At 51.3% G+C, this 21,845-nt stretch overlaps 1 protein-coding gene across 3 annotated transcripts in view; it reads left to right on the forward strand.

The window, feature by feature from the left end:
• Nucleotides 1-21,845, forward strand: part of ADCK1 (aarF domain containing kinase 1) — a 175,543-nt gene that overhangs the window by 127,072 nt on the left and 26,626 nt on the right. For 2 of the 3 annotated variants that reach the window (XM_029597673.1, XM_029597675.1), the window contains 2 exons: nt 9,616-9,765; nt 15,837-16,034. In XM_029597673.1, coding sequence (XP_029453533.1) covers nt 9,616-9,765; nt 15,837-16,034 — 348 coding nt within the window. The remainder of the gene's footprint in view (nt 1-9,615; nt 9,766-15,836; nt 16,035-21,845) is intronic. The other variant, XM_029597676.1, reaches the window with a different exon arrangement.

The following is a 21,845-nucleotide window of genomic DNA, read 5'->3' on the forward strand; positions in this document are numbered from 1 at the left end:
CTCTCTCTTTCTCTCACACACACTCCTGCCCTGCAGTACCCTCTGCTATTCCAATACAGAGACCTCTCCTTCTCTCTTTCTCTCACACACACTCCTGCCCTGCAGCACCCTCTGCTATTCCAATACAGAGACCTCTCCTTCTCTTTCTCTCACACACATTCCTGCCCTGCAGTACCCTCTGCTATTCCAATACAGAGACCTCTCCTTCTCTCTTTCTCTCACACACACTCCTGCCCTGCAGTACCCTCTGCTATTCCAATACAGAGACCTCTCCCTCTCTCTTTCTCACACACACACACCCACACACACACACTCCTGCCCTGCCGTACCCTCTGTTATTCCAATACAGAGACCTCTCCCTCTCTCTTTCTCTCTCTCTCTCACACACACACACACACTCCTGCCCTGCAGCAACCCCTGCTATTCCAATCCAGAGACCTTTCTGACTCTTTTCTCTCTCTCTCTCCCTCCCTCTCTTTCTCTGAAATATCTGTACAGAAAGCCTTTAAAATACTGTACCAACTTTTCTGCAGCTTCCCTCATCAGCAGAGCCTCTTCTCTGCACCTTGCCCCTGCCTGCCTCCTCGCTGGCAGAGCCCCTGCCCCTGGGTAGCTTCCCCTGGATTAGGCCTCCCTTCCTCCCAGGTTATTGCCGTTGCTGTATTGCTGGGAGCGCTTGAATACTGCTGGAGTGACTCTGGTGCAGGACTGGAGTGGCATTAGTCAAAGAGCTTTGCGTTTTGAAGATAAGTGCAAAGCCAGATCTGCAGGAGAGATCCCTGGGGTGAGTGTGGGTCCGGTTAGGGGAGCAGGGGGGGTGTTAAATCCCTGCTGTATGCTATAGTGTCACAGCATGCAGTGAGAGATCTCGCTTACATAATATCTCTGTGTGCTAAGAACAACACTGTCCTTACACCCAGCGTGAGTTGCTGTCTCCAGGGCTATTATTAATCCCCCTTACACTGCTGATGTTGACACTTAAACAATTGGGGATAATTGGTGCCAGGCCCCCAGGCCTGGGTTCTTCACTTCTGTGTGGTGGCGGATGGGGGAGGGGGTGCGATTCTCCTGTGCACTGCAGCCTGCAGAAGGCTGGGATCTGAGGCGGATACCATGAAACCTCCTTGACTGGTTAGAGCAGCGGGCCAGGAGCCGGGGAAGCCAGGGGGGGGTGGGGGTTCAAATCCCAGGGCCGGTCACCTCACCCTCCGTGGCTCAGATTGGGAGCCCTCTGGGGACAGGGGTAAGACGTGCAGCGCCTGAGTGCAGACTGAAAAGCAGAATATAAATCAATGCAAAACGTCAGCGGGAGATGTGCACTGCCTGTGGCGCGCTGGGGGGGGGGGGGGGAGGAGGACCTCCGGCGGGGTTAGCCCTGGTTGCCACTGCGGCCACTAGAGGGCCTTTCTTCCTTGGTGGGCTCGGGACCCTGGGCCGGTCGGGCTCGCTTTCGTGGTGTCACCCGTGTCCTGCCACCACGTGCCCGGATGATATTGTCCCCGGTAGGTTCAGAGTGCGTTCGGTAGGACTCGGGATGACTTCGGCTTTCCGGGGGCCCTGGGTGACCCCCTCCTCTGCTGGAAAGTTATCCCCCCTGCCTGGGAGATGGGGGGGTGCCGTGATGGCCTTTAATCCGGCTGCAATATGGGCCAATTACTTGAGCAGGCGCTGACACTAATGCGTATTGATCTCTGGCTAAGCGGGAAGGCCGGGCTTCGGCTCGTTTATCCAGGCTGCGCCTTGGCTCCCGGGGCCCTCAGGATGACATTGATTACACAGGCTTAATCGCATCTGTAATTAATTTGTTCTTTTCTGCTTCCATCCCGGCCCTGCCGGCGCAGAAAAAGTGAGGATTTGTTTCTGTAAAGGTATTGAAGGCGAAGGGAGGGGCTCCGGGCTTGTGATTTTATTTCTCTTCTGATTAATCCCTCTGAATGAAAGGAAGTGCTCATTTACAGGCCTGCACCCAGAAACAGGCAATTAAGCAGCAAGGCCTTTCCCCCCCAAACCTCGGGGTTTGCGGGAAGCAGGACCAAGAGCCGGGACCCCACCACACCTGACGGAGGCCCGGCCCGGCCCGGCCCGTGCTCCGAGCTCTTGCACAGAAGTCTCTGAATAATAATCTGTGCCTGCCTGCAGGTTATAGGGATGTACAATATAAAATGCCTAACAGGTTTAACCATCTTTGATACAGGAGCAGGAGCCGGGCCTGGGGGAGTGTGAGGTCCCCTTTCAGCTCTGCTCTGGCCCTTGCATCCTCTGGTCCCGGCCTGCTCTGGGCTTGCAGGCCCCTCTCTCTCTCCTCCCCTCTCCTGCTGCCGTTTCAGAGGCAGGGGCAAGGGGAGGCCACTTCTGGCTCTTGCTTTTGTTCTCCTCAGCTTCGGGGAGGAGGAGGACAGCTCTGGGGCCAGCAGGAGGGGAGTGCCAGGCCCCATCCAGGCAGGCCATGGTGCTTTGCTCCCTCCCATCCTCTCCCGGGGACAGGGAGGCAGCCCGGTCATGGCTTTCACTCTCCTCCTCTGGCTCCCCCACAGTCGGGACGGGAGGAAGCCCGGTTAAGTGGGTGCTTTTGCAACACTGCGCGTGAGTCGGCCGGCAAATATGCACGTACATTACACCAATTTTCAAAGCAGGCTTACGGTGCCCGCATAGGTTTCCCCCGAATCTACCCGCGCACACTTAATATCTGCTAAAGGATATGCAGCAAGGTTTCATGAAAACTAACGTACCTGGTTCATAAAATCTAACAGTGAGCATGTGAATGCCAGCTTGGCCAGGGTAATTGGATGCGTGGCCATGAATCAGAAAAGCTCGTGGTCAGTACTGGGCCCAGAGCTGTACAATTCACCGTCTCCCCATCGGAGATAGCTGGCGTGGCTTTTTCTCCTGCCATTCATGTGGGTATTACCCCATTTGGCATATTTTCTTTTTATGCCACTGAATGAAATGAGGTACTTTATGATCTTACATTTTTGACATCTTATTATGTCGGATTTAAGGTTTATTACTGATCCACGATTGTTAATTTTGCAAGAATGTAAATAAAGCTACAGCTCCCCAGAGACCAGTCAGGGTGGTGGAAGTTATGATCCAGAAAACTCAGGGGCCAGAGGTTCAGGTAGTAGCCACGCAAGCATTTCTGAATATTTAGATTATTAGAAAAGTTTGGGATTACATGTTAAGGGCAGTAACTGCCTCTCCGTGCAGGTTACCCCCATGTTTCTGTTAAGGGCAGTAACTGCCGCTCCGTGCAGGTTACCCCCATGTTTCTGTTAAGGGCAGTAACTGCCGCTCCGTGCAGGTTACCCCCATGTTTCTGTTAAGGGCAGTAACTGCCGCACCGTGCAGGTTACCCCATGTTTCTGTTAAGGGCAGTAACTGCCTCTCCGTGCAGGTTACCCCCATGTTTCTGTTAAGGGCAGTAACTGCCGCTCCGTGCAGGTTACCCCCATGTTTCTGTTAAGGGCAGTAACTGCCGCTCCGTGCAGGTTACCCCCATGTTTCTGTTAAGGGCAGTAACTGCCGCTCAGTGCAAGTTACCCCCCATGTTTCTGTTAAGGGCAGTAACTGCCGCTCCGTGCAGGTTCCCCCCATGTTTCTGTTAAGGGCAGTAACTGCCTCTCCGTGCAGATTACCCCCATGTTTCTGTTAAGGGCAGTAACTGCCGCTCCGTGCAGGTTCCCCCCATGTTTCTGTTAAGGGCAGTAATTGCCGCTCCGTGCAGGTTCCCCCCATGTTTCTGTTAAGGGCAGTAACTGCCTCTCCGTGCAGATTACCCCCATGTTTCTGTTAAGGGCAGTAACTGCCGCTCTGTGCAGGTTACCCAATGTTTCTGTTAAGGGCAGTAACTGCCTCTCCGTGCAGGTTACCCCCATGTTTCTGTTAAGGGCAGTAACTGCCGCTCCGTGCAGGTTACCCCCATGTTTCTGTTAAGGGCAGTAACTGCCGCTCCGTGCAGGTTACCCCCATGTTTCTGTTAAGGGCAGTAACTGCCGCACCGTGCAGGTTACCCCATGTTTCTGTTAAGGGCAGTAACTGCCTCTCCGTGCAGGTTACCCCCATGTTTCTGTTAAGGGCAGTAACTGCCGCTCCGTGCAGGTTACCCCCATGTTTCTGTTAAGGGCAGTAACTGCCGCTCCGTGCAGGTTACCCCCATGTTTCTGTTAAGGGCAGTAACTGCCGCTCCGTGCAAGTTACCCCCATGTTTCTGTTAAGGGCAGTAACTGCCGCTCCGTGCAGGTTCCCCCCATGTTTCTGTTAAGGGCAGTAACTGCCTCTCCGTGCAGATTACCCCCATGTTTCTGTTAAGGGCAGTAACTGCCGCTCCGTGCAGGTTCCCCCCATGTTTCTGTTAAGGGCAGTAATTGCCGCTCCGTGCAGGTTCCCCCCATGTTTCTGTTAAGGGCAGTAACTGCCTCTCCGTGCAGATTACCCCCATGTTTCTGTTAAGGGCAGTAACTGCCGCTCTGTGCAGGTTACCCAATGTTTCTGTTAAGGGCAGTAACTGCCTCTCCGTGCAGGTTACCCCATGTTTCTGTTAAGGGTAGTAACTGTCGCTCTGTGCAGGTTACCCCCATGTTTCTGTTAAGGGCAGTAACTGCCACTCTGTGCAGGTTACCCCCAGGTTTCTGTTAAGGGTAGTAACTGCCGCTCTGTGCAGGTTACCCCCATGTTTCTGTTAAGGGCAGTAACTGCCGCTCTGTGCAGGTTACCCCCATGTTTCTGTTAAGGGCAGTAACTGCCGCTCTGTGCAGGTTACCCCCAGGTTTCTGTTAAGGGTAGTAACTGCCTCTCCGTGCAGATTACCCCCATGTTTCTGTTAAGGGCAGTAACTGCCTCTCCGTGCAGGTTACCCCATGTTTCTGTTAAGGGCAGTAACTGCTGCTCCGTGCAGGTTACCCCATGTTTCTGTTAAGGGTAGTAACTGTCGCACTGTGCAGGTTACCCCCATGTTTCTGTTAAGGGCAGTAACTGCCTCTCCGTGCAGGTTACCCCATGTTTCTGTTAAGGGCAGTAACTGCCTCTCCGTGCAGGTTACCCCCATGTTTCTGTTAAGGGCAGTAACTGCTGCTCCGTGCAGGTTACCCCCATGTTTCTGTTAAGGGTAGTAACTGCCGCTCCGTGCAGGTTCCCCCCATGTTTCTGTTAAGGGCAGTAATTGCCGCTCCGTGCAGGTTCCCCCCATGTTTCTGTTAAGGGCAGTAATTGCCGCTCCGTGCAGGTTCCCCCCATGTTTCTGTTAAGGGCAGTAATTGCCGCTCCGTGCAGGTTACCCCCATGTTTCTGTTAAGGGCACTAACTGCCGCTCCGTGCAGGTTCACCCCATGTTTCTGTTAAGGGCAGTAATTGCCGCTCCGTGCAGGTTCCCCCCATGTTTCTGTTAAGGGCAGTAACTGCCTCTCCGTGCAGATTACCCCCATGTTTCTGTTAAGGGTAGTAACTGTCGCTCTGTGCAGGTTACCCCCATGTTTCTGTTAAGGGCAGTAACTGCCGCTCTGTGCAGGTTACCCCCAGGTTTCTGTTAAGGGTAGTAACTGCCGCTCTGTGCAGGTTACCCCCATGTTTCTGTTAAGGGCAGTAACTGCCGCTCTGTGCAGGTTACCCCCATGTTTCTGTTAAGGGCAGTAACTGCCGCTCTGTGCAGGTTACCCCCAGGTTTCTGTTAAGGGTAGTAACTGCCGCTCTGTGCAGGTTACCCCCAGGTTTCTGTTAAGGGTAGTAACTGCCTCTCCGTGCAGATTACCCCCATGTTTCTGTTAAGGGCAGTAACTGCCTCTCCGTGCAGGTTACCCCATGTTTCTGTTAAGGGTAGTAACTGTCGCACTGTGCAGGTTACCCCCATGTTTCTGTTAAGGGCAGTAACTGCCTCTCCGTGCAGGTTACCCCATGTTTCTGTTAAGGGCAGTAACTGCCTCTCCGTGCAGGTTACCCCCATGTTTCTGTTAAGGGCAGTAACTGCTGCTCCGTGCAGGTTACCCCCATGTTTCTGTTAAGGGTAGTAACTGCCGCTCCGTGCAGGTTACCCCCATGTTTCTGTTAAGGGCAGTAACTGCTGCTCCGTGCAGGTTACCCCCATGTTTCTGTTAAGGGTAGTAACTGTCGCACTGTGCAGGTTACCCCCATATTTCTGTTAAGGGTAGTAACTGCCGCTCCATGCAGGTTACCCCCATGTTTCTTTTAAGGGCAGTAACTGCCTCTCCGTGCAGATTACCCCCATGTTTCTGTTAAGGGCAGTAACTGCCTCTCCGTGCAGGTTACCCCATGTTTCTGTTAAGGGCAGTAACTGCTGCTCCGTGCAGGTTACCCCCATGTTTCTGTTAAGGGCAGTAACTGCCGCTCCATGCAGGTTACCCCCATGTTTCTGTTAAGGGTAGTAACTGCCGCTCCGTGCAGGTTATCCCCATGTTTCTGTTAAGGGTAGTAACTGCCGCACCGTGCAGGTTACCCCCATGTTTCTGTTAAGGGTAGTAACTGCCGCTCCGTGCAGGTTACCCCCATGTTTCTGTTAAGGGTAGTAACTGCCGCTCCGTGCAGGTTACCCCCCTGTTTCTGTTAAGGGCAGTAACTGCTGCTCCGTGCAGGTTACCCCCATGTTTCTGTTAAGGGTAGTAACTGCCGCTCTGTGCAGGTTACCCCCATGTTTCTGTTAAGGGCAGTAACTGCTGCTCCGTGCAGGTTACCCCCATGTTTCTGTTAAGGGTAGTAACTGCCGCTCCGTGCAGGTTACCCCCCTGTTTCTGTTAAGGGTAGTAACTGCCGCTCCGTGCAGGTTACTCCCATGTTTCTGTTAAGGGCAGTAACTGCTGCTCTGTGCAGGTTACCCCCATGTTTCTGTTAAGGGTAGTAACTGCCTCTCCGTGCAGGTTACCCCCATGTTTCTGTTAAGGGTAGTAACTGCCTCTCCGTGCAGGTTACCCCCATGTTTCTGTTAAGGGTAGTAACTGCCGCTCTATGCAGGTTACCCCCATGTTTCTGTTAAGGGTAGTAACTGCGGCTCCGTGCAGGTTACCCCCATGTTTCTGTTAAGGGTAGTAACTGCCGCTCCGTGCAGGTTACCCCCATGTTTCTGTTAAGGGTAGTAACTGCCGCTCCGTGCAGGTTACCCCCATGTTTCTGTTAATGGTAGTAACTGCCTCTCCGTGCAGGTTACCCCCATGTTTCTGTTAAGGGTAGTAACTGCCGCTCCGTGCAGGTTACCCCCATGTTTCTGTTAAGGGCAGTAACTGCCGCTCCATGCAGGTTACCCCCATGTTTCTGTTAAGGGCAGTAACTGCCGCTCTGTGCAGGTTACCCCCATGTTTCTGTTAAGGGGAGTAACTGCGGCTCCATGCAGGTTACCCCCATGTTTCTGTTAAGGGTAGTAACTGCCGCTCCGTGCAGGTTACCCCCATGTTTCTGTTAATGGTAGTAACTGCCTCTCCATGCAGGTTACCCCCATGTTTCTGTTAAGGGTAGTAACTGCCGCTCCGTGCAGGTTACCCCCATGTTTCTGTTAAGGGTAGTAACTGCCGCTCCGTGCAGGTTACCCCCATGTTTCTGTTAAGGGCAGTAACTACTGCTCCGTGCAGGTTACCCCCATGTTTCTGTTAAGGGCAGTAACTGCCGCTCTGTGCAGGTTACCCCCATGTTTCTGTTAAGGGGAGTAACTGCGGCTCCATGCAGGTTACCCCCATGTTTCTGTTAAGGGCAGTAACTGCCGCTTCGTGCAGGTTACCCCATGTTTCTGTTAAGGACAGTAACTGTCGCTCCATGCAGCTTATCCCCATGTTTCTGTTAAGGGCAGTAACTGCCACGCCGTGCAGGTTACCCCCATGTTTCTGTTAAGGGTAGTAACTGCCGCTCCGTGCAGGTTACTCCCAATCCGTATGTTAAGGGTAGTAACTGCCGCTCCGTGCAGGTTACCCCCAATCCGTATGTTAAGGGCAGTAACTGCTGCTCTGTGCAGGTTACCCCCATGTTTCTGTTAATGGTAGTAACTGCCGCTCCGTGCAGGTTACCCCCATGTTTCTGTTAAGGGCAGTAACTACTGCTCCATGCAGGTTACCCCCATGTTTCTGTTAAGGGCAGTAACTGCCGCTCTGTGCAGGTTACCCCCATGTTTCTGTTAAGGGGAGTAACTGCGGCTCCATGCAGGTTACCCCCATGTTTCTGTTAAGGGCAGTAACTGCCGCTTCGTGCAGGTTACCCCATGTTTCTGTTAAGGACAGTAACTGCCGCTCCATGCAGCTTATCCCCATGTTTCTGTTAAGGGCAGTAACTGCCGCTCCGTGCAGGTTACCCCCATGTTTCTGTTAATGGTAGTAACTGCCGCTCCGTGCAGGTCACCCCCATGTTTCTGTTAAGGGTAGTAACTGCCGCTCCGTGCAGGTTACCCCCCATGTTTCTGTTAAGGGTAGTAACTGCTGCTCTGTGCAGGTTACCCCCATGTTTCTGTTAAGGGCAGTAACTGCCGCTCCGTGCAGGTTACCCCCATGTTTCTGTTAAGGGTAGTAACTGCCGCTCCGTGCAGGTTACTCCCAATCCGTATGTTAAGGGTAGTAACTGCCGCTCCGTGCAGGTTACCCCCAATCCGTATGTTAAGGGCAGTAACTGCCGCTCCGTGCAGGTTACCCCCATGTTTCTGTTAATGGTAGTAACTGCCGCTCCGTGCAGGTCACCCCCATGTTTCTGTTAAGGGTAGTAACTGCCGCTCCGTGCAGGTTACCCCCCATGTTTCTGTTAAGGGTAGTAACTGCTGCTCTGTGCAGGTTACCCCCATGTTTCTGTTAAGGGCAGTAACTGCCGCTCCGTGCAGGTTACCCCCATGTTTCTGTTAAGGGTAGTAACTGCTGCTCCGTGAAGGTTACTCCCAATCCGTATGTTAAGGGTAGTAACTGCCGCTCCGTGCAGGTTACCCCCAATCCGTATGTTAAGGGCAGTAACTGCCACGCCGTGCAGGTTACCCCCATGTTTCTGTTAAGGGTAGTAACTGCCACTCCGTGCAGGTTACCCCCATGTTTCTGTTAAGGGTAGTAACTGCCACTCCGTGCAGGTTACCCCATGTTTCTGTTAAGGGTAGTAACTGCCGCTTCGTGCAGGTTATCCCCATGTTTCTGTTAAGGGTAGTAACTGCCGCTCTGTGCAGGTTACCCCCATTTTTCTGTTAAGGGTAGTAACTGCCACGCCGTGCAGGTTACCCCCATGTTTCTGTTAAGGGTAGTAACTGCCGCTCCGTGCAGGTTACCCCCAATCTGTATGTTAAGGGCAGTAACTGCCACGCCGTGCAGGTTACCCCCATGTTTCTGTTAAGGGTAGTAACTGCCGCTCCGTGCAGGTTACCCCCCATGTTTCTGTTAAGGGTAGTAACTGCTGCTCTGTGCAGGTTACCCCCATGTTTCTGTTAAGGGCAGTAACTGCAGCTCCGTGCAGGTTACCCCCATGTTTCTGTTAAGGGCAGTAACTGCCGCTCCGTGCAGGTTACCCCCAATCCGTATGTTAAGGGCAGTAACTGCCACGCCGTGCAGGTTACCCCCAAGCCTTATGTTAAGTGTTGCAGCTGCCGCTCTATGCAAGTTACCACCAAGCCCTATGTTAAGGGTAGTAACTGCCTGTCCACTTTCTCTTCCCCTGTCACAGGTTTCTTGTGGTCTTGGCAGGATGTATAGCGAGATGATTTTCATGAACGGTTTTGTGCACTGTGACCCACATCCGGGGAACGTCCTGGTAAGGAAGGATGCAACTGCTGGAACGACTGAGATTGTCCTGCTGGACCATGGCCTATATCAGGTGAGCGTAACAGTGTCTCCAAATGGGATTGTTTTGCGAATAGCATGACAGGCATGAACCTCATTCATAAACCAGGGGATGTTGGGATTATCTCAATCTCTCAAATTTACTGGTAATGCCCTTCCTAGCACTTGCATTGTGCCAGGGAGAGCCTCCTTCCGGAGTTCATAGGATGTAATCTTTACAGGCAATCTATTTATTTATTTAAAACCATTTAATACCACGTGCTCACAAAAAAGGTTGCAGCGCTTTACAAGAAAAGAAATCACATCCACAGTGAAAACAGATAAATATAAAAATCACCAAGACTAAACAAATAGCATTCAATCTGCTTCACTTTCCTGTTACCCCGGCGAATTTGCAATTGCCAGCATAGGTCGAGGACTATAAAGTCGATGTTAAAGTGCACTAGGAAATCCTTCTTAATCAGGCCAGTGACACCCAGTGCAGTTGGGACACTTTCTGTATCTTTCTGCCACATTTTCTTGGTCTCTGATTGCACCTCTTGGTACTGAAGGACCTTTGCTTTTTCTATACAAACCACAGAATAGTTACTGGGTACTCACACCTCTATCAGCAGCGCTGTTCTTGTGCTTTTCTCCTTCACCACAATATCTGGTTCTTAGCATCGATCTAGGAACGTCCCAGGTCATCACAACTGGCTCATTCTCTTCTGTCCGATTATAATTCTGTTGCCAGTGTTTGTTTGGTACGTCATTGTTATAGTGTTTACGCACGGGCTATATCAAGTGAGCAGTCATGTCAGGTTCTCCCTAGCCTGGTCGGGAGAGGGTTTGGTAGATGTGCATCTTATAAGAAAATGCCATGGTGGGTCAGACCAAGGGTCCATCAAGCCCAGCATCCTGTTTCCAACAGTGGCCAATCCAGGCCATAAGAACCTGGCAAGTACCCAAAAACTAAGTCTATTCAATGTTACCATTGCTAATGGCAGTGGCTATTCTCTAAGTGAACTTGATTAATAGCAGGTAATGGACTTCTCCTCCAAGAACGTATCCAATCCTTTTTTAAACACAGCTACACTAACTGCACTAACCACATCCTCTGGCAACAAATTCCAGAGTTTAATTGTGCGTTGAGTGAAAAAGAACTTTCTCCGATTAGTTTTAAATGTGCCCCATGCTAACTTCATGGAGTGCCCCTAGTCTTTCTATTATCCGAAAGAGTAAATAACCGATTCACATCTACCCATTCTAGACCTCTCATGATTTTAAACACCTCTATCATATCCCCCCTCAGCCGTCTCTTCTCCAAGCTGAAAAGTCCTAACCTCTTTAGTCTTTCCTCATAGGGGAGCTGTTCCATTCCCCTTATCATTTTGGTCGCCCTTATCTGTACCTTCTCCATAGCAATTCTCTGTACCCTCTGTACCTTCTGTACCTTCTCTGTACCTTCTCCATAGCAATTATATCTTTTTTGAGAGGATTTGGTTTGTGCAGTTAGTGTAGCTGGGTTCAAAAAACGTTTGGATAAGTTCTTGAAGGAGAAGTCCATTAACGGTTATTAATCAAGTTTACTTAGGGAATAGCCACTGCTATTAATTGCATCAGTAGCATGGGATCTTCTTAGTGTTTGGGTAATTGCTAGGTTCTTGTGGCCTGGTTTGGCCTCTGTTGGAAACAGGATGCTGGGCTTGATGGACCCTTGGTCTGACCCAGTATGGCATTTTCTTATGTTCTTATGCGATGACTAGAATTGTACACAGTATTCAAGGTGCGGTCTCACCATGGAGCGATACAGAGGCATTATGACATTTTCCGTTTTATTCACCATTCCCTTTCTAATAATTCCCAACATTCTGTTTGCTTTTTTGACTGCCGCAGCACACTGAGCCGACGATTTCAATGTGTTATCCACTATGACACCTAGATCTCTTTCTTGGGTTGTAGCACCTAATTTGGAACCCAACATTGTGTAATTATAGCATGGGTTATTCTTCCCTATATGCATCACCTTGCACTTATCCACATTAAATTTCATCTGCCATTTGGATGCCCAATCTTCCAGTCTCACAAGGTCTTCCTGCAATTTATCACAATCTGCTTGTGATTTAACTACTCTGAACAATTTTGTATCATCTGCAAATTTGATTATCTCACTCGTCGTATTTCTTTCCAGATCATTTATAAATATATTGAACAGTAAGGGTCCCAATACAGATCCCTGAGGCACTCCACTGTCCACTCCCTTCCACTGAGAAAATTGTCCATTTAATCCTACTCTCTGTTTCCTGTCTTTTAGCCAGTTTGCAATCCACGAAAGGACATCTCCACCTATCCCATGACTTTTTACTTTTCCTAGAAGCCTCTCATGAGGAACTTTATCAAACGCCTTCTGAAAATCCAAGTATACTATATCTACCGGTTCACCTTTATCCACATGTTTATTAACTCCTTCAAAAAAGTGAAGCAGATTTGTGAGGCAAGACTTGCCTTGGGTAAAGCCATGCTGACTTTGTTCCATTAAACCATGTCTTTCTATATGTTCTGTGATTTTGATGTTTAGAACACTTTCCACTATTTTTCCTGGCACTGAAGTCAGGCTAACCGGTCTGTAGTTTCCCGGATCGCCCCTGGAGCCCTTTTTAAATATTGGGGTTACATTTGCTATCCTCCAGTCTTCAGGTACAATGGATGATTTTAATGATAGGTTACAAATTTTTACTAATAGGTCTGAAATTTCATTTTTGAGTTCCTTCAGAACTCTGGGGTGTATACCATCCGGTCCAGGTGATTTACTACTCTTCAGTTTGTCAATCAGGCCTACCACATTTTCTAGGTTCACCGTGATTTGATTCAGTCCATCTGAATCATTACCCATGAAAATCTTCCCCGGTATAGGTACGTCCCCAACATCCTCTTCAGTAAACACCGAAGCAAAGAAATCATTTAATCTTTCCGCGATGGCCTTATCTTCTCTAAGTGCCCCTTTAACCCCTCGATCATCTAACGGTCCAACTGACTCCCTCACAGGCTTTCTGCTTCGGATATATTTTTTAAAGTTTTTACTGTGAGTTTTTGCCTCTACGGCCAACTTCTTTTCAAATTCTCTCTTAACCTGTCTTATCAATGTCTTACATTTAACTTGCCAATGCTTATGCATTATCCTATTTTCTTCTGTTTGATCCTTCTTCCAATTCACTACCATGAAGCTGGAACCCATTAAAAAGTCATGGGACACATATTCTATACTAGTGGATCAACGGAGAAGGAGTGTTTGTTCTTACTGCCCCTGTCCTTCAGGCCTGCTTTAAATGAGTGTCCCAACTATCTGCAGGCATGTACTATAGGGAAATGCAGTACAGGTTTTTACGGAGGGCATATGTGTCAGCTCATATCGCTTACCGCTCCCAAATGTCTTCCTCTGACTTGTGTGCTGAGTGTAAGCAGGCTGCAGGCACGCTATCTCATTCCTTTTGGGCTTGCCCCCTTATCAGATGATTCTGGGGTCGTATTGCAACCTATATCAAGAATTTAATGGGGGTTTTCCCTTCCCATGTTCTGTTTGAACACTTCCCTCCGCTACTGATTAAAGGTGCTGGTTCCCGTCTATTTGTCATGAAAGCATGTTTAGTGGGCAAAAAAGTGACATTGCTACATTGCAGGGAGTGGGATGCTCCTTCTTATTGGTCATGGCGAAACCATCCCCACCGTACGATGAGCATGGTTGATCTGACCTCTCGCTGCTCTCCGCTGCTGCGCCGGGATTTCTTGTCGATATGGGATCCGTACGTCCAGGCTCTCCCGCACAGATCCAGGGGTTTGATTCCGGTTCTTTCCCGGATCCGGACCTGTCTCAACTTGTATGTGGTGCTAAGCAACACAGTATGGACTTGTGGGTAGCTGTTGTGGTTCTATTAATTTTGGGGGGAGGGGTTGAGATAACTCATGTTCTTTTCCATTCTCTTTTGTCACTTGTCCAGGGGTGTTTAAGTGTACCAACACCATTGGGCCGTTGTTCTGTTGTAAGCTTCATTTAAATAATAAAAATGAAATGTTTCAGATTAAAAAGTCATGGGATAGGAGGCGATGTCCTTTCGTGGATTACAAACTGGTTAAAAGACAGGAAACAGAGAGTAGGATTAAATGGGCAATTTTCTCAGTGGAAAAGGGTAAACAGTGGAGTGCCTCAGGGATCTGTACTTGGACCGGTGCTTTTCAATATATTTATAAATGATCTGGAAAGGAATACGATGAGTGAGGTTATCAAATTTGCGGATGATACAAAACTATTCAGAGTAGTTAAATCACAAGCAGATTGTGATACATTACAGGAGGACCTTGCAAGACTGGAAGATTGGGCATCCAAATGGCAGATGAAATTTAATGTGGATAAGTGCAAGGTGTTGCATATAGGGAAAAATAACCCTTGCTGTAGTTACACGATGTTAGGTTCCATATTAGGAGCTACCACCCAGGAAAAAGATCTAGGTGTCATAGTGGATAACACATTGAAATCGTCGGCTCAGTGTGCTGCAGCAGTCAAAAAAGCAAACAGAATGTTTGGAATTATTAGGAAGGGAATGGTGAATAAAACGGAAAATGTCATAATGCCTCTGTATCGCTCCATGGTGAGATTGCACTTACGCGAGTATCTGGCCCGAGCATATATTCCATGTGTGCGAGCAACCTAACGCACAGAAAGAGGAGGCAGAGTTTAGGGCATGTCAAGGGTATCCTGGAGTGGGACCAGCATTTATGCGCGTAAATAGGGATTTAAAATCGCACACCCGCAGCTCGCATCAGATTGTTACCTGCACTTAATTACTTCTGCTCTTGATGAGGTACAAGTCTGAAGAAAACTAATTTTAGGCCTGAAACGACTGGGTGAAGGGTCTGGGCAAACTGGGAGAAGTGCAGGGGTCTAGATGACCTAGAGATAGACTGGGCAAACTGGTGGACTAATGGGTCAAGCTGGCTATTTACTTCACGTGAGCCTGTTGTAAAGTCTGCCTAGCAGCGTGCATTAAAGCCAACCAGTTTCCAAGGAAGATTCGTGAAGAACGTTTCCTCGCGTAACCACTTAAAAATAGGAGCATGCATTCACGCATCAGTTGTATTGTAAATCGTACGTCACGCTTGTGCGAATGATTTAAAATTGCAGCGTATGGGGGTGCATGCACGCTCGTTTTAAAGTTGCCACCTTAGAGCACTGTGTGCGGTTCTGGTCCTCCTGTGTCAAGAAAGATACAGTGGCACTGGAGAAAGTACAGAGAAGGGCGAACAGAGTCATAAAGGGGATGGAACAGCAGAGTGGGATAGAGGAGTGCCCTAGTGATTAGAGCAGCGAGCTGTGAACCAGGGAAACCAGGGGTCAAGTCCCGCTGTCGCTGCTTGTGACCTTGGGCAAGTCACTTTACCCTCCGTTGCCTCAGGTACAGAATTAGATTGTGAGCCCTGTGGGGATAGGGAAATACCCACAGTACCTGAATGTAATCTGCTAAAGAGGTTAGGGCTGTTAGGTTTGCAGCAGAGACGAGTAGAATGGGTAGAAGTGCAGTGGTTATTTCCTCTTTCAGGACTGGGGGGCAGTTCAAGTAGCACATTTAAAAAACAAATTGGAGAAAATTATTTTTCAGTCGATGCATAGTTAAGCTCTGGAATCCATTGCCTGAGGATGTGGTTAAGGCAGTTAGCATAGCTGGGTTTTAAAAAAGTTTGGACAAATTCCTGGAGGAGAAGTCAATAAACTGTTATTAACAAAGTAGACTTAGAAATAGACACAACTTACATCTGTGTGATAGAAGCATGGGATACTGCACGGTGCATGTAGGCTAGACTGGTAACATTTGGAAACAGGATGCTGGGCTTTGTATCGATGGGAAGTGTAAACAGGATTGCCACCTCATCCAAATCAAAGCGGCTGATCCAGCCCTTGATTTGCCTCACTGCACGTGTGGAGTTGTATTTCTGATCTCCATGGATCAGCGGCTTGGGGGAGTTGCAGCCCTGGTGTCAGACTCCAGTGGGGCCCTGCACTTTGCCTGTCGGTGGCCAGCGCTAGGTTGAGAGGGGACTGCGCTGGGCTGACGGCTCCTCGCTCTGCTTTCCCAGGTCCTGACGGAGGAGTTCCGGATCGATTACTGTCGCCTCTGGCAGTCCCTGATCAATGCGGATATGAAGGGGGTGCAGCGGTACAGCCGGCGGCTGGGGGCCGGGGACCTCTACCCACTCTTTGCCTGCATGCTGACGGCCAGGTCCTGGAAGTCTGTCAGCAGAGGAATTAACAAGTCCTCCGTCACCAAGGCCGAGGTAAGGACAGCCCACAACTCTCGCTCCTAGGCCTGGCTCTTTCCTCCTTCCGGTCCCTCTCTCTCACTGATTCTTACTTGCCCTCTTTCTCTCCAATTTTTCTTCCAACCCTCCCGCACTGTCTCTTACCTATTCTTATCTTTTCCTTGTCACGCTTCTTCTCATTCTCCTCTTTTTCATGCTCCTCTTCTTGGGGGCTGCTTTTGCTGTTCTGCACTCCCAAGCAATTTTCAGGAAAAGTACAGCACAAGAAAATAAAATACATTTCCCTGCCTCAGTCTCTGTGCAGTAGGGGGAGCTGTCTCCTGCTGTAAGTCACTGCCTCCGTCTCTGTGCAATAGAAGGAGCTGTCTCCTGCTGTAAGTCACTGCCTCCGTCTCTGTGCAGTAGGGGGAGCTGTCTCCTGCTGTAAGTCACTGCCTCCGTCTCTGTGCAGTAGGGGGAGCTGTCTCCTGCTGTAAGTCACTGTCTCCGTCTCTGTGCAGTAGGGAGAGCTGTCTCCTGCTGTAAGTCACTGCCTCCGTCTCTGTGCAGTAGGAGGAGCTGTCTCCTGCTGTAAGTCACTGCCTCCATCTCTGTGCAGTAGGGGGAGCTGTCTCCTGCTGTAAGTCACTGCCTCCGTCTCTGTGCAAGTAGGGGGAGCTGTCTCCTGCTGTAAGTCACTGCCTCCGTCTCTGTGCAGTAGGGGGAGCTGTCTCCAGCTGTAAGTCACTGCCTCCCTCTCTGTGCAGTAGAAGGAGCTGTCTCCTGCTGTAAGTCACTGCCTCCGTCTCTGTGCAGTAGGGGGAGCTGTCTCCTGCTGTAAGTCACTGCCTCCCTCTCTGTGCAGTAGATGGAGCTGTCTCCTGCTGTAAGTCACTGCCTCCGTCTCTGTGCAGTAGGGGGAGCTGTCTCCTGCTGTAAGTCACTGCCTCCATCTCTGTGCAGTAGGGGGAGCTGTCTCCTGCTGTAAGTCACTGCCTCCATCTCTGTGCAGTAGGGGGAGCTGTCTCCTGCTGTAAGTCACTGCCTCCGTCTCTGTGCAGTAGGGGGAGCTGTCTCCTGCTGTAAGTCACTGCCTCCGTCTCTGTGCAGTAGGGGGAGCTGTCTCCTGCTGTAAGTCACTGCCTCCATCTCTGTGCAGTAGGGGGAGCTGTCTCCTGCTGTAAGTCACTGCCTCCATCTCTGTGCAGTAGGGGGAGCTGTCTCCTGCTGTAAGTCACTGCCTCCGTCTCTGTGCAGTAGGGGGAGCTGTCTCCTGCTGTAAGTCACTGCCTCCGTCTCTGTGCAGTAGGGGGAGCTGTCTCCTGCTGTAAGTCACTGCCTCCGTCTCTGTGCAGTAGGGGGAGCTGTCTCCTGCCGTAAGTCACTGCCTCCGTCTCTGTGCAGTAGGGGGAGCTGTCTCCTGCTGTAAGTCACTGCCTCCGTCTCTGTGCAGTAGGGGGAGCTGTCTCCTGCTGTAAGTCACTGCCTCCGTCTCTGTGCAGTAGGGGGAGCTGTCTCCTGCTGTAAGTCACTGCCTCTGTCTCTGTGCAGTAGGGGGAGCTGTCTCCTGCTGTATGTCACTGCCTCCGTCTCTGTGCAGTAGGGGGAGCTGTCTCCTGCTGTAAGTCAATGCCTCTGTCTCTGTGCAGTAGGGGGAGCTGTCTCCTGCTGTAAGTCACTGCCTCCTTCTCTGTGTAGTAGGGGGAGCTGTCTCCTGCTGTAAGTCACTGCCTCCGTCTCTGTGCAGTAGGGGGAGCTGTCTCCTGCTGTAAGTCACTGCCTCCGTCTCTGTGCAGTAGGGGGAGCTGTCTCCTGCTGTAAGTCACTGCCTCCGTCTCTGTGCAGTAGGGGGAGCTGTCTCCTGCTGTAAGTCACTGCCTCCGTCTCTGTGCAGTAGGGGGAGCTGTCTCCTGCTGTAAGTCACTGCCTCCGTCTCTGTGCAGTAGGGGGAGCTGTCTCCTGCTGTAAGTCACTGCCTCAGTCTCTGTGCAGTAGGGGGAGCTGTCTCCTGCTGTAAGTCACTGCCTCCGTCTCTGTGCAATAGAAGGAGCTGTCTCCTGCTGTAAGTCACTGCCTCCGTCTCTGTGCAGTAGGGGGAGCTGTCTCCTGCTGTAAGTCACTGCCTCCGTCTCTGTGCAGTAGGGGGAGCTGTCTCCTGCTGTAAGTCACTGCCTCCGTCTCTGTGCAGTAGGGGGAGCTGTCTCCTGCTGTAAGTCACTGCCTCCGTCTCTGTGCAGTAGGGGGAGCTGTCTCCTGCTGTATGTCACTGCCTCCGTCCCTGTGCAGTAGGGGGAGCTGTCTCCTGCTGTATGTCACTGCCTCCGTCCCTGTGCAGTAGGGGGAGCTGTCTCCTGCTGTAAGTCACTGCCTCTGTCTCTGTGCAGTAGGGGGAGCTGTCTCCTGCTGTAAGTCACTGCCTCCGTCCCTGTGCAGTAGGGGGAGCTGTCTCCTGCTGTAAGTCACTGCCTCCGTCCCTGTGCAGTAGGGGGAGCTGTCTCCTGCTGTATGTCACTGCCTCCGTCTCTGTGCAGTAGGGGGAGCTGTCTCCTGCTGTAAGTCACTGCCTCTGTCTCTGTGCAGTAGGGGGAGCTGTCTCCTGCTGTAAGTCACTGCCTCTGTCTCTGTGCAGTAGGGGGAGCTGTCTCCTGCTGTAAGTCACTGCCTCCGTCCCTGTGCAGTAGGGGGAGCTGTCTCCTGCTGTAAGTCACTGCCTCCGTCTCTGTGCAGTAGGGGGAGCTGTCTCCTGCTGTAAGTCACTGCCTCCGTCTCTGTGCAGTAGGGGGAGCTGTCTCCTGCTGTAAGTCACTGCCTCCGTCTCTGTGCAGTAGGGGGAGCTGTCTCCTGCTGTAAGTCACTGCCTCCGTCTCTGTGCAGTAGGGGGAGCTGTCTCCTGCTGTAAGTCACTGCCTCCGTCTCTGTGCAGTAGGGGGAGCTGTCTCCTGCTGTATGTCACTGCCTCCGTCCCTGTGCAGTAGGGGGAGCTGTCTCCTGCTGTAAGTCACTGCCTCTGTCTCTGTGCAGTAGGGGGAGCTGTCTCCTGCTGTAAGTCACTGCCTCCGTCCCTGTGCAGTAGGGGGAGCTGTCTCCTGCTGTAAGTCACTGCCTCCGTCCCTGTGCAGTAGGGGGAGCTGTCTCCTGCTGTAAGTCACTGCCTCTGTCTCTGTGCAGTAGGGGGAGCTGTCTCCTGCTGTATGTCACTGCCTCCGTCTCTGTGCAGTAGGGGGAGCTGTCTCCTGCTGTAAGTCACTGCCTCCGTCTCTGTGCAGTAGGGGGAGCTGTCTCCTGCTGTATGTCACTGCCTCCGTCTCTGTGCAGTAGGGGGAGCTGTCTCCTGCTGTAAGTCAATGCCTCTGTCTCTGTGCAGTAGGGGGAGCTGTCTCCTGCTGTAAGTCACTGCCTCCTTCTCTGTGTAGTAGGGGGAGCTGTCTCCTGCTATAAGTACTGCCTCCTCTGCAGTAGGAGGGGCTGTCTCCTGCCGTAAGTCACTGTCTCCGTCTGTGTGCAGTAGGAGGAGCTGTCTCCTGCTGTAAGTCACTGCCTCAGTCTGTGTGCAGTAGGAGGAGCTGTCTCCTGCCATAAGTCACTGTCTCTGTTGCTGGGCAGTAGGAGGAGCTGTCTCCTGCTGTAAGTCACTGCCTCAGTCTGTGTGCAGTAGGAGGAGCTGTCTCCTGCCGTAAGTCACTGTCTCCGTCTGTGTGCAGTAGGAGGAGCTGTCTCCTGCTGTAAGTCACTGCCTCAGTCTGTGTGCAGTAGGAGGAGCTGTCTCCTGCCATAAGTCACTGTCTCTGTTGCTGGGCAGTAGGAGGAGCTGTCTCCTGCTGTAAGTCACTGCCTCAGTCTGTGTGCAGTAGGAGGAGCTGTCTCCTGCCGTAAGTCACTGTCTCTGTCTCTGGGCAGTAGGAGGAGCTGTCTCCTGCTATAAGTCACTGCCTCCTCTGCAGTAGGAAGGGCTGTCTCCTGCTCTGAGTTCTTGCCTCTTATCTCTGGGCAGTAGGAGGAGCTGTCTCCTGCTGTAAGTCACTGCCTCCTCTGTGCAGTAGGGAGGAGCTGTCTCCTGCCATAAGTCACTGTCTCCATCTCTGTGCAATAGAAGGAGCTGTCTCTTGCTGTATGTCACTGCCTCCATCTCTGGGCAGTAGGGGGAGCTTTCTCCTACTATAGGTCACTGCCTCCTCTGCAGTAGGAGGAGCTGTCTCCTGCTCTGGGTTATTGGCTCTATCTCTGAGCAGTAGGAGGAGCTGTCTCCTGCTGCATGTCACTGTCTTCTTCTCTATGCAGTAGGGGGAGCTGTCTCCTACTATACCTCACTGCCTCCTCTGCAGTAGGAGGAGCTGTCTCCTGCTCTGGGTTATTGGCTCTATCTCTGGGCAGTAGGAGGAACTGTCTCCTACCATAAGTCACTGTCTCAGTCTCTGTGCAGTAGGAGGAGCTGTCTCCAGCTGTAAGTCACTGCCTCCCTCTCTGTGCAGTAGAAGGAGCTGTCTCCTGCTGTAAGTCACTGTCTCCGTCTCTATGCAGTAGGGGGAGCTGTCTCCTGCTGTAAGTCACTGCCTCCGTCTCTGTGCAGTAGGGGGAGCTGTCTCGCCCTACTGCCCAGAGACCCCCCCCCCTCCTACAACTGGGTTGTAGGAGGGGGGGGGGTCTCTTTCAGCAACAGTTGCTACCTCTTACTGTGCAGTATGAGCCTGCTCATCTGCTGTTAATTGCTGCTATTGTCTCTTTACAGCTGAAGAGGTCTCTCCTGCTGGCAGGCTCTGTTTGTGTGTCTGAGTAGTGGGGGGGGGGTGTCTCTCTGTGGATGGTCCTGGACTCAGGGACTCTGGGAGTCTGAAAACAGCGACTTTTTGTTTAAACAGTCACTGTCACCTACAACCTTGTTGACCCTCATTTCTCTAAAACCACAAACACCCTGAAAGTTCAGGTTTGTAAGCTCTCTCGCGGCTCCTGATTTAATTGTTGTATTTGTTCAGCAGCCTCCGGTACTTCCCGTGTTTTCGTGCCAGGGTTCACCGATGAAGGAGTTTGCAGCGGGTCCCGAATCTTTGTGACCCGAGCGCCTCCCCTCCCTGGTTATTAATCATAAAGCTGGCGCGTGCGGCCCACTGGGGCACGTGCCCCCTTCCTGCCCCTCCCGTGATGCGGTGCACGGGGCTTTCAGCCTCCCTGAGCCCATGCACCCCGGGCCTCTGTTGCTTGGAAACCGTTAAAAGAAGAGAAAAGCCCAAGAAGTTAATGTGCTGCACCTGCAGGCTGCACGGTCCCAGCTTTGTGCAAGAAGAAAATTGCGAGCGGTTTTTAATGGGAAGGGTGCGACCGCAATTAGAGCACAAGCCGAACCCTGCCAGGTCTCCCCCCCTCTCGGGATCAGCATTGGTGTTTGTGGTGGGGGAGACTTGAGGCCCTACAGAAATAAGTAGCGGGAGAGTAATCGTGGGGAAATGAATGAGAGGGGCTAATTAGGGGGGAGGGCTTTGATCGTCACAATTAGACCATCTGATGGAGGGTCTTGCTGGAAAGGGGGCAATCATGGCCGTGGAGTAAGGCCTAATCATCAAGGGTGGGGTAGAGCCTTATTGTGTTGGTAGGGTGGGGGCAGATATTCTGGGTTTGATCTTCTTGGGAGGAGGGGTTGGGTGAGGAGGAGGAGGGTAGACTCCAGGCTTCTCGTCTCCGCAGGATGAGAAAATGGTGAGGGCTTTCCTTTCCTCTGTTATCCAGCTAACCTTGCTTCTTCGGTGGATAGGGAAGCCGGATAAGATTAGAACCACCCTATTAGCTGGCTAAGCATGTCTTTAAGATAACCATGCCACACCCACGCCATTGAATAGTGCCGGTCAGTCAGCTGGA

This window comes from Rhinatrema bivittatum, chromosome 4 (assembly GCF_901001135.1).
Source record: "Rhinatrema bivittatum chromosome 4, aRhiBiv1.1, whole genome shotgun sequence".
Taxonomy (NCBI): Eukaryota; Metazoa; Chordata; class Amphibia; order Gymnophiona; family Rhinatrematidae; genus Rhinatrema; species Rhinatrema bivittatum.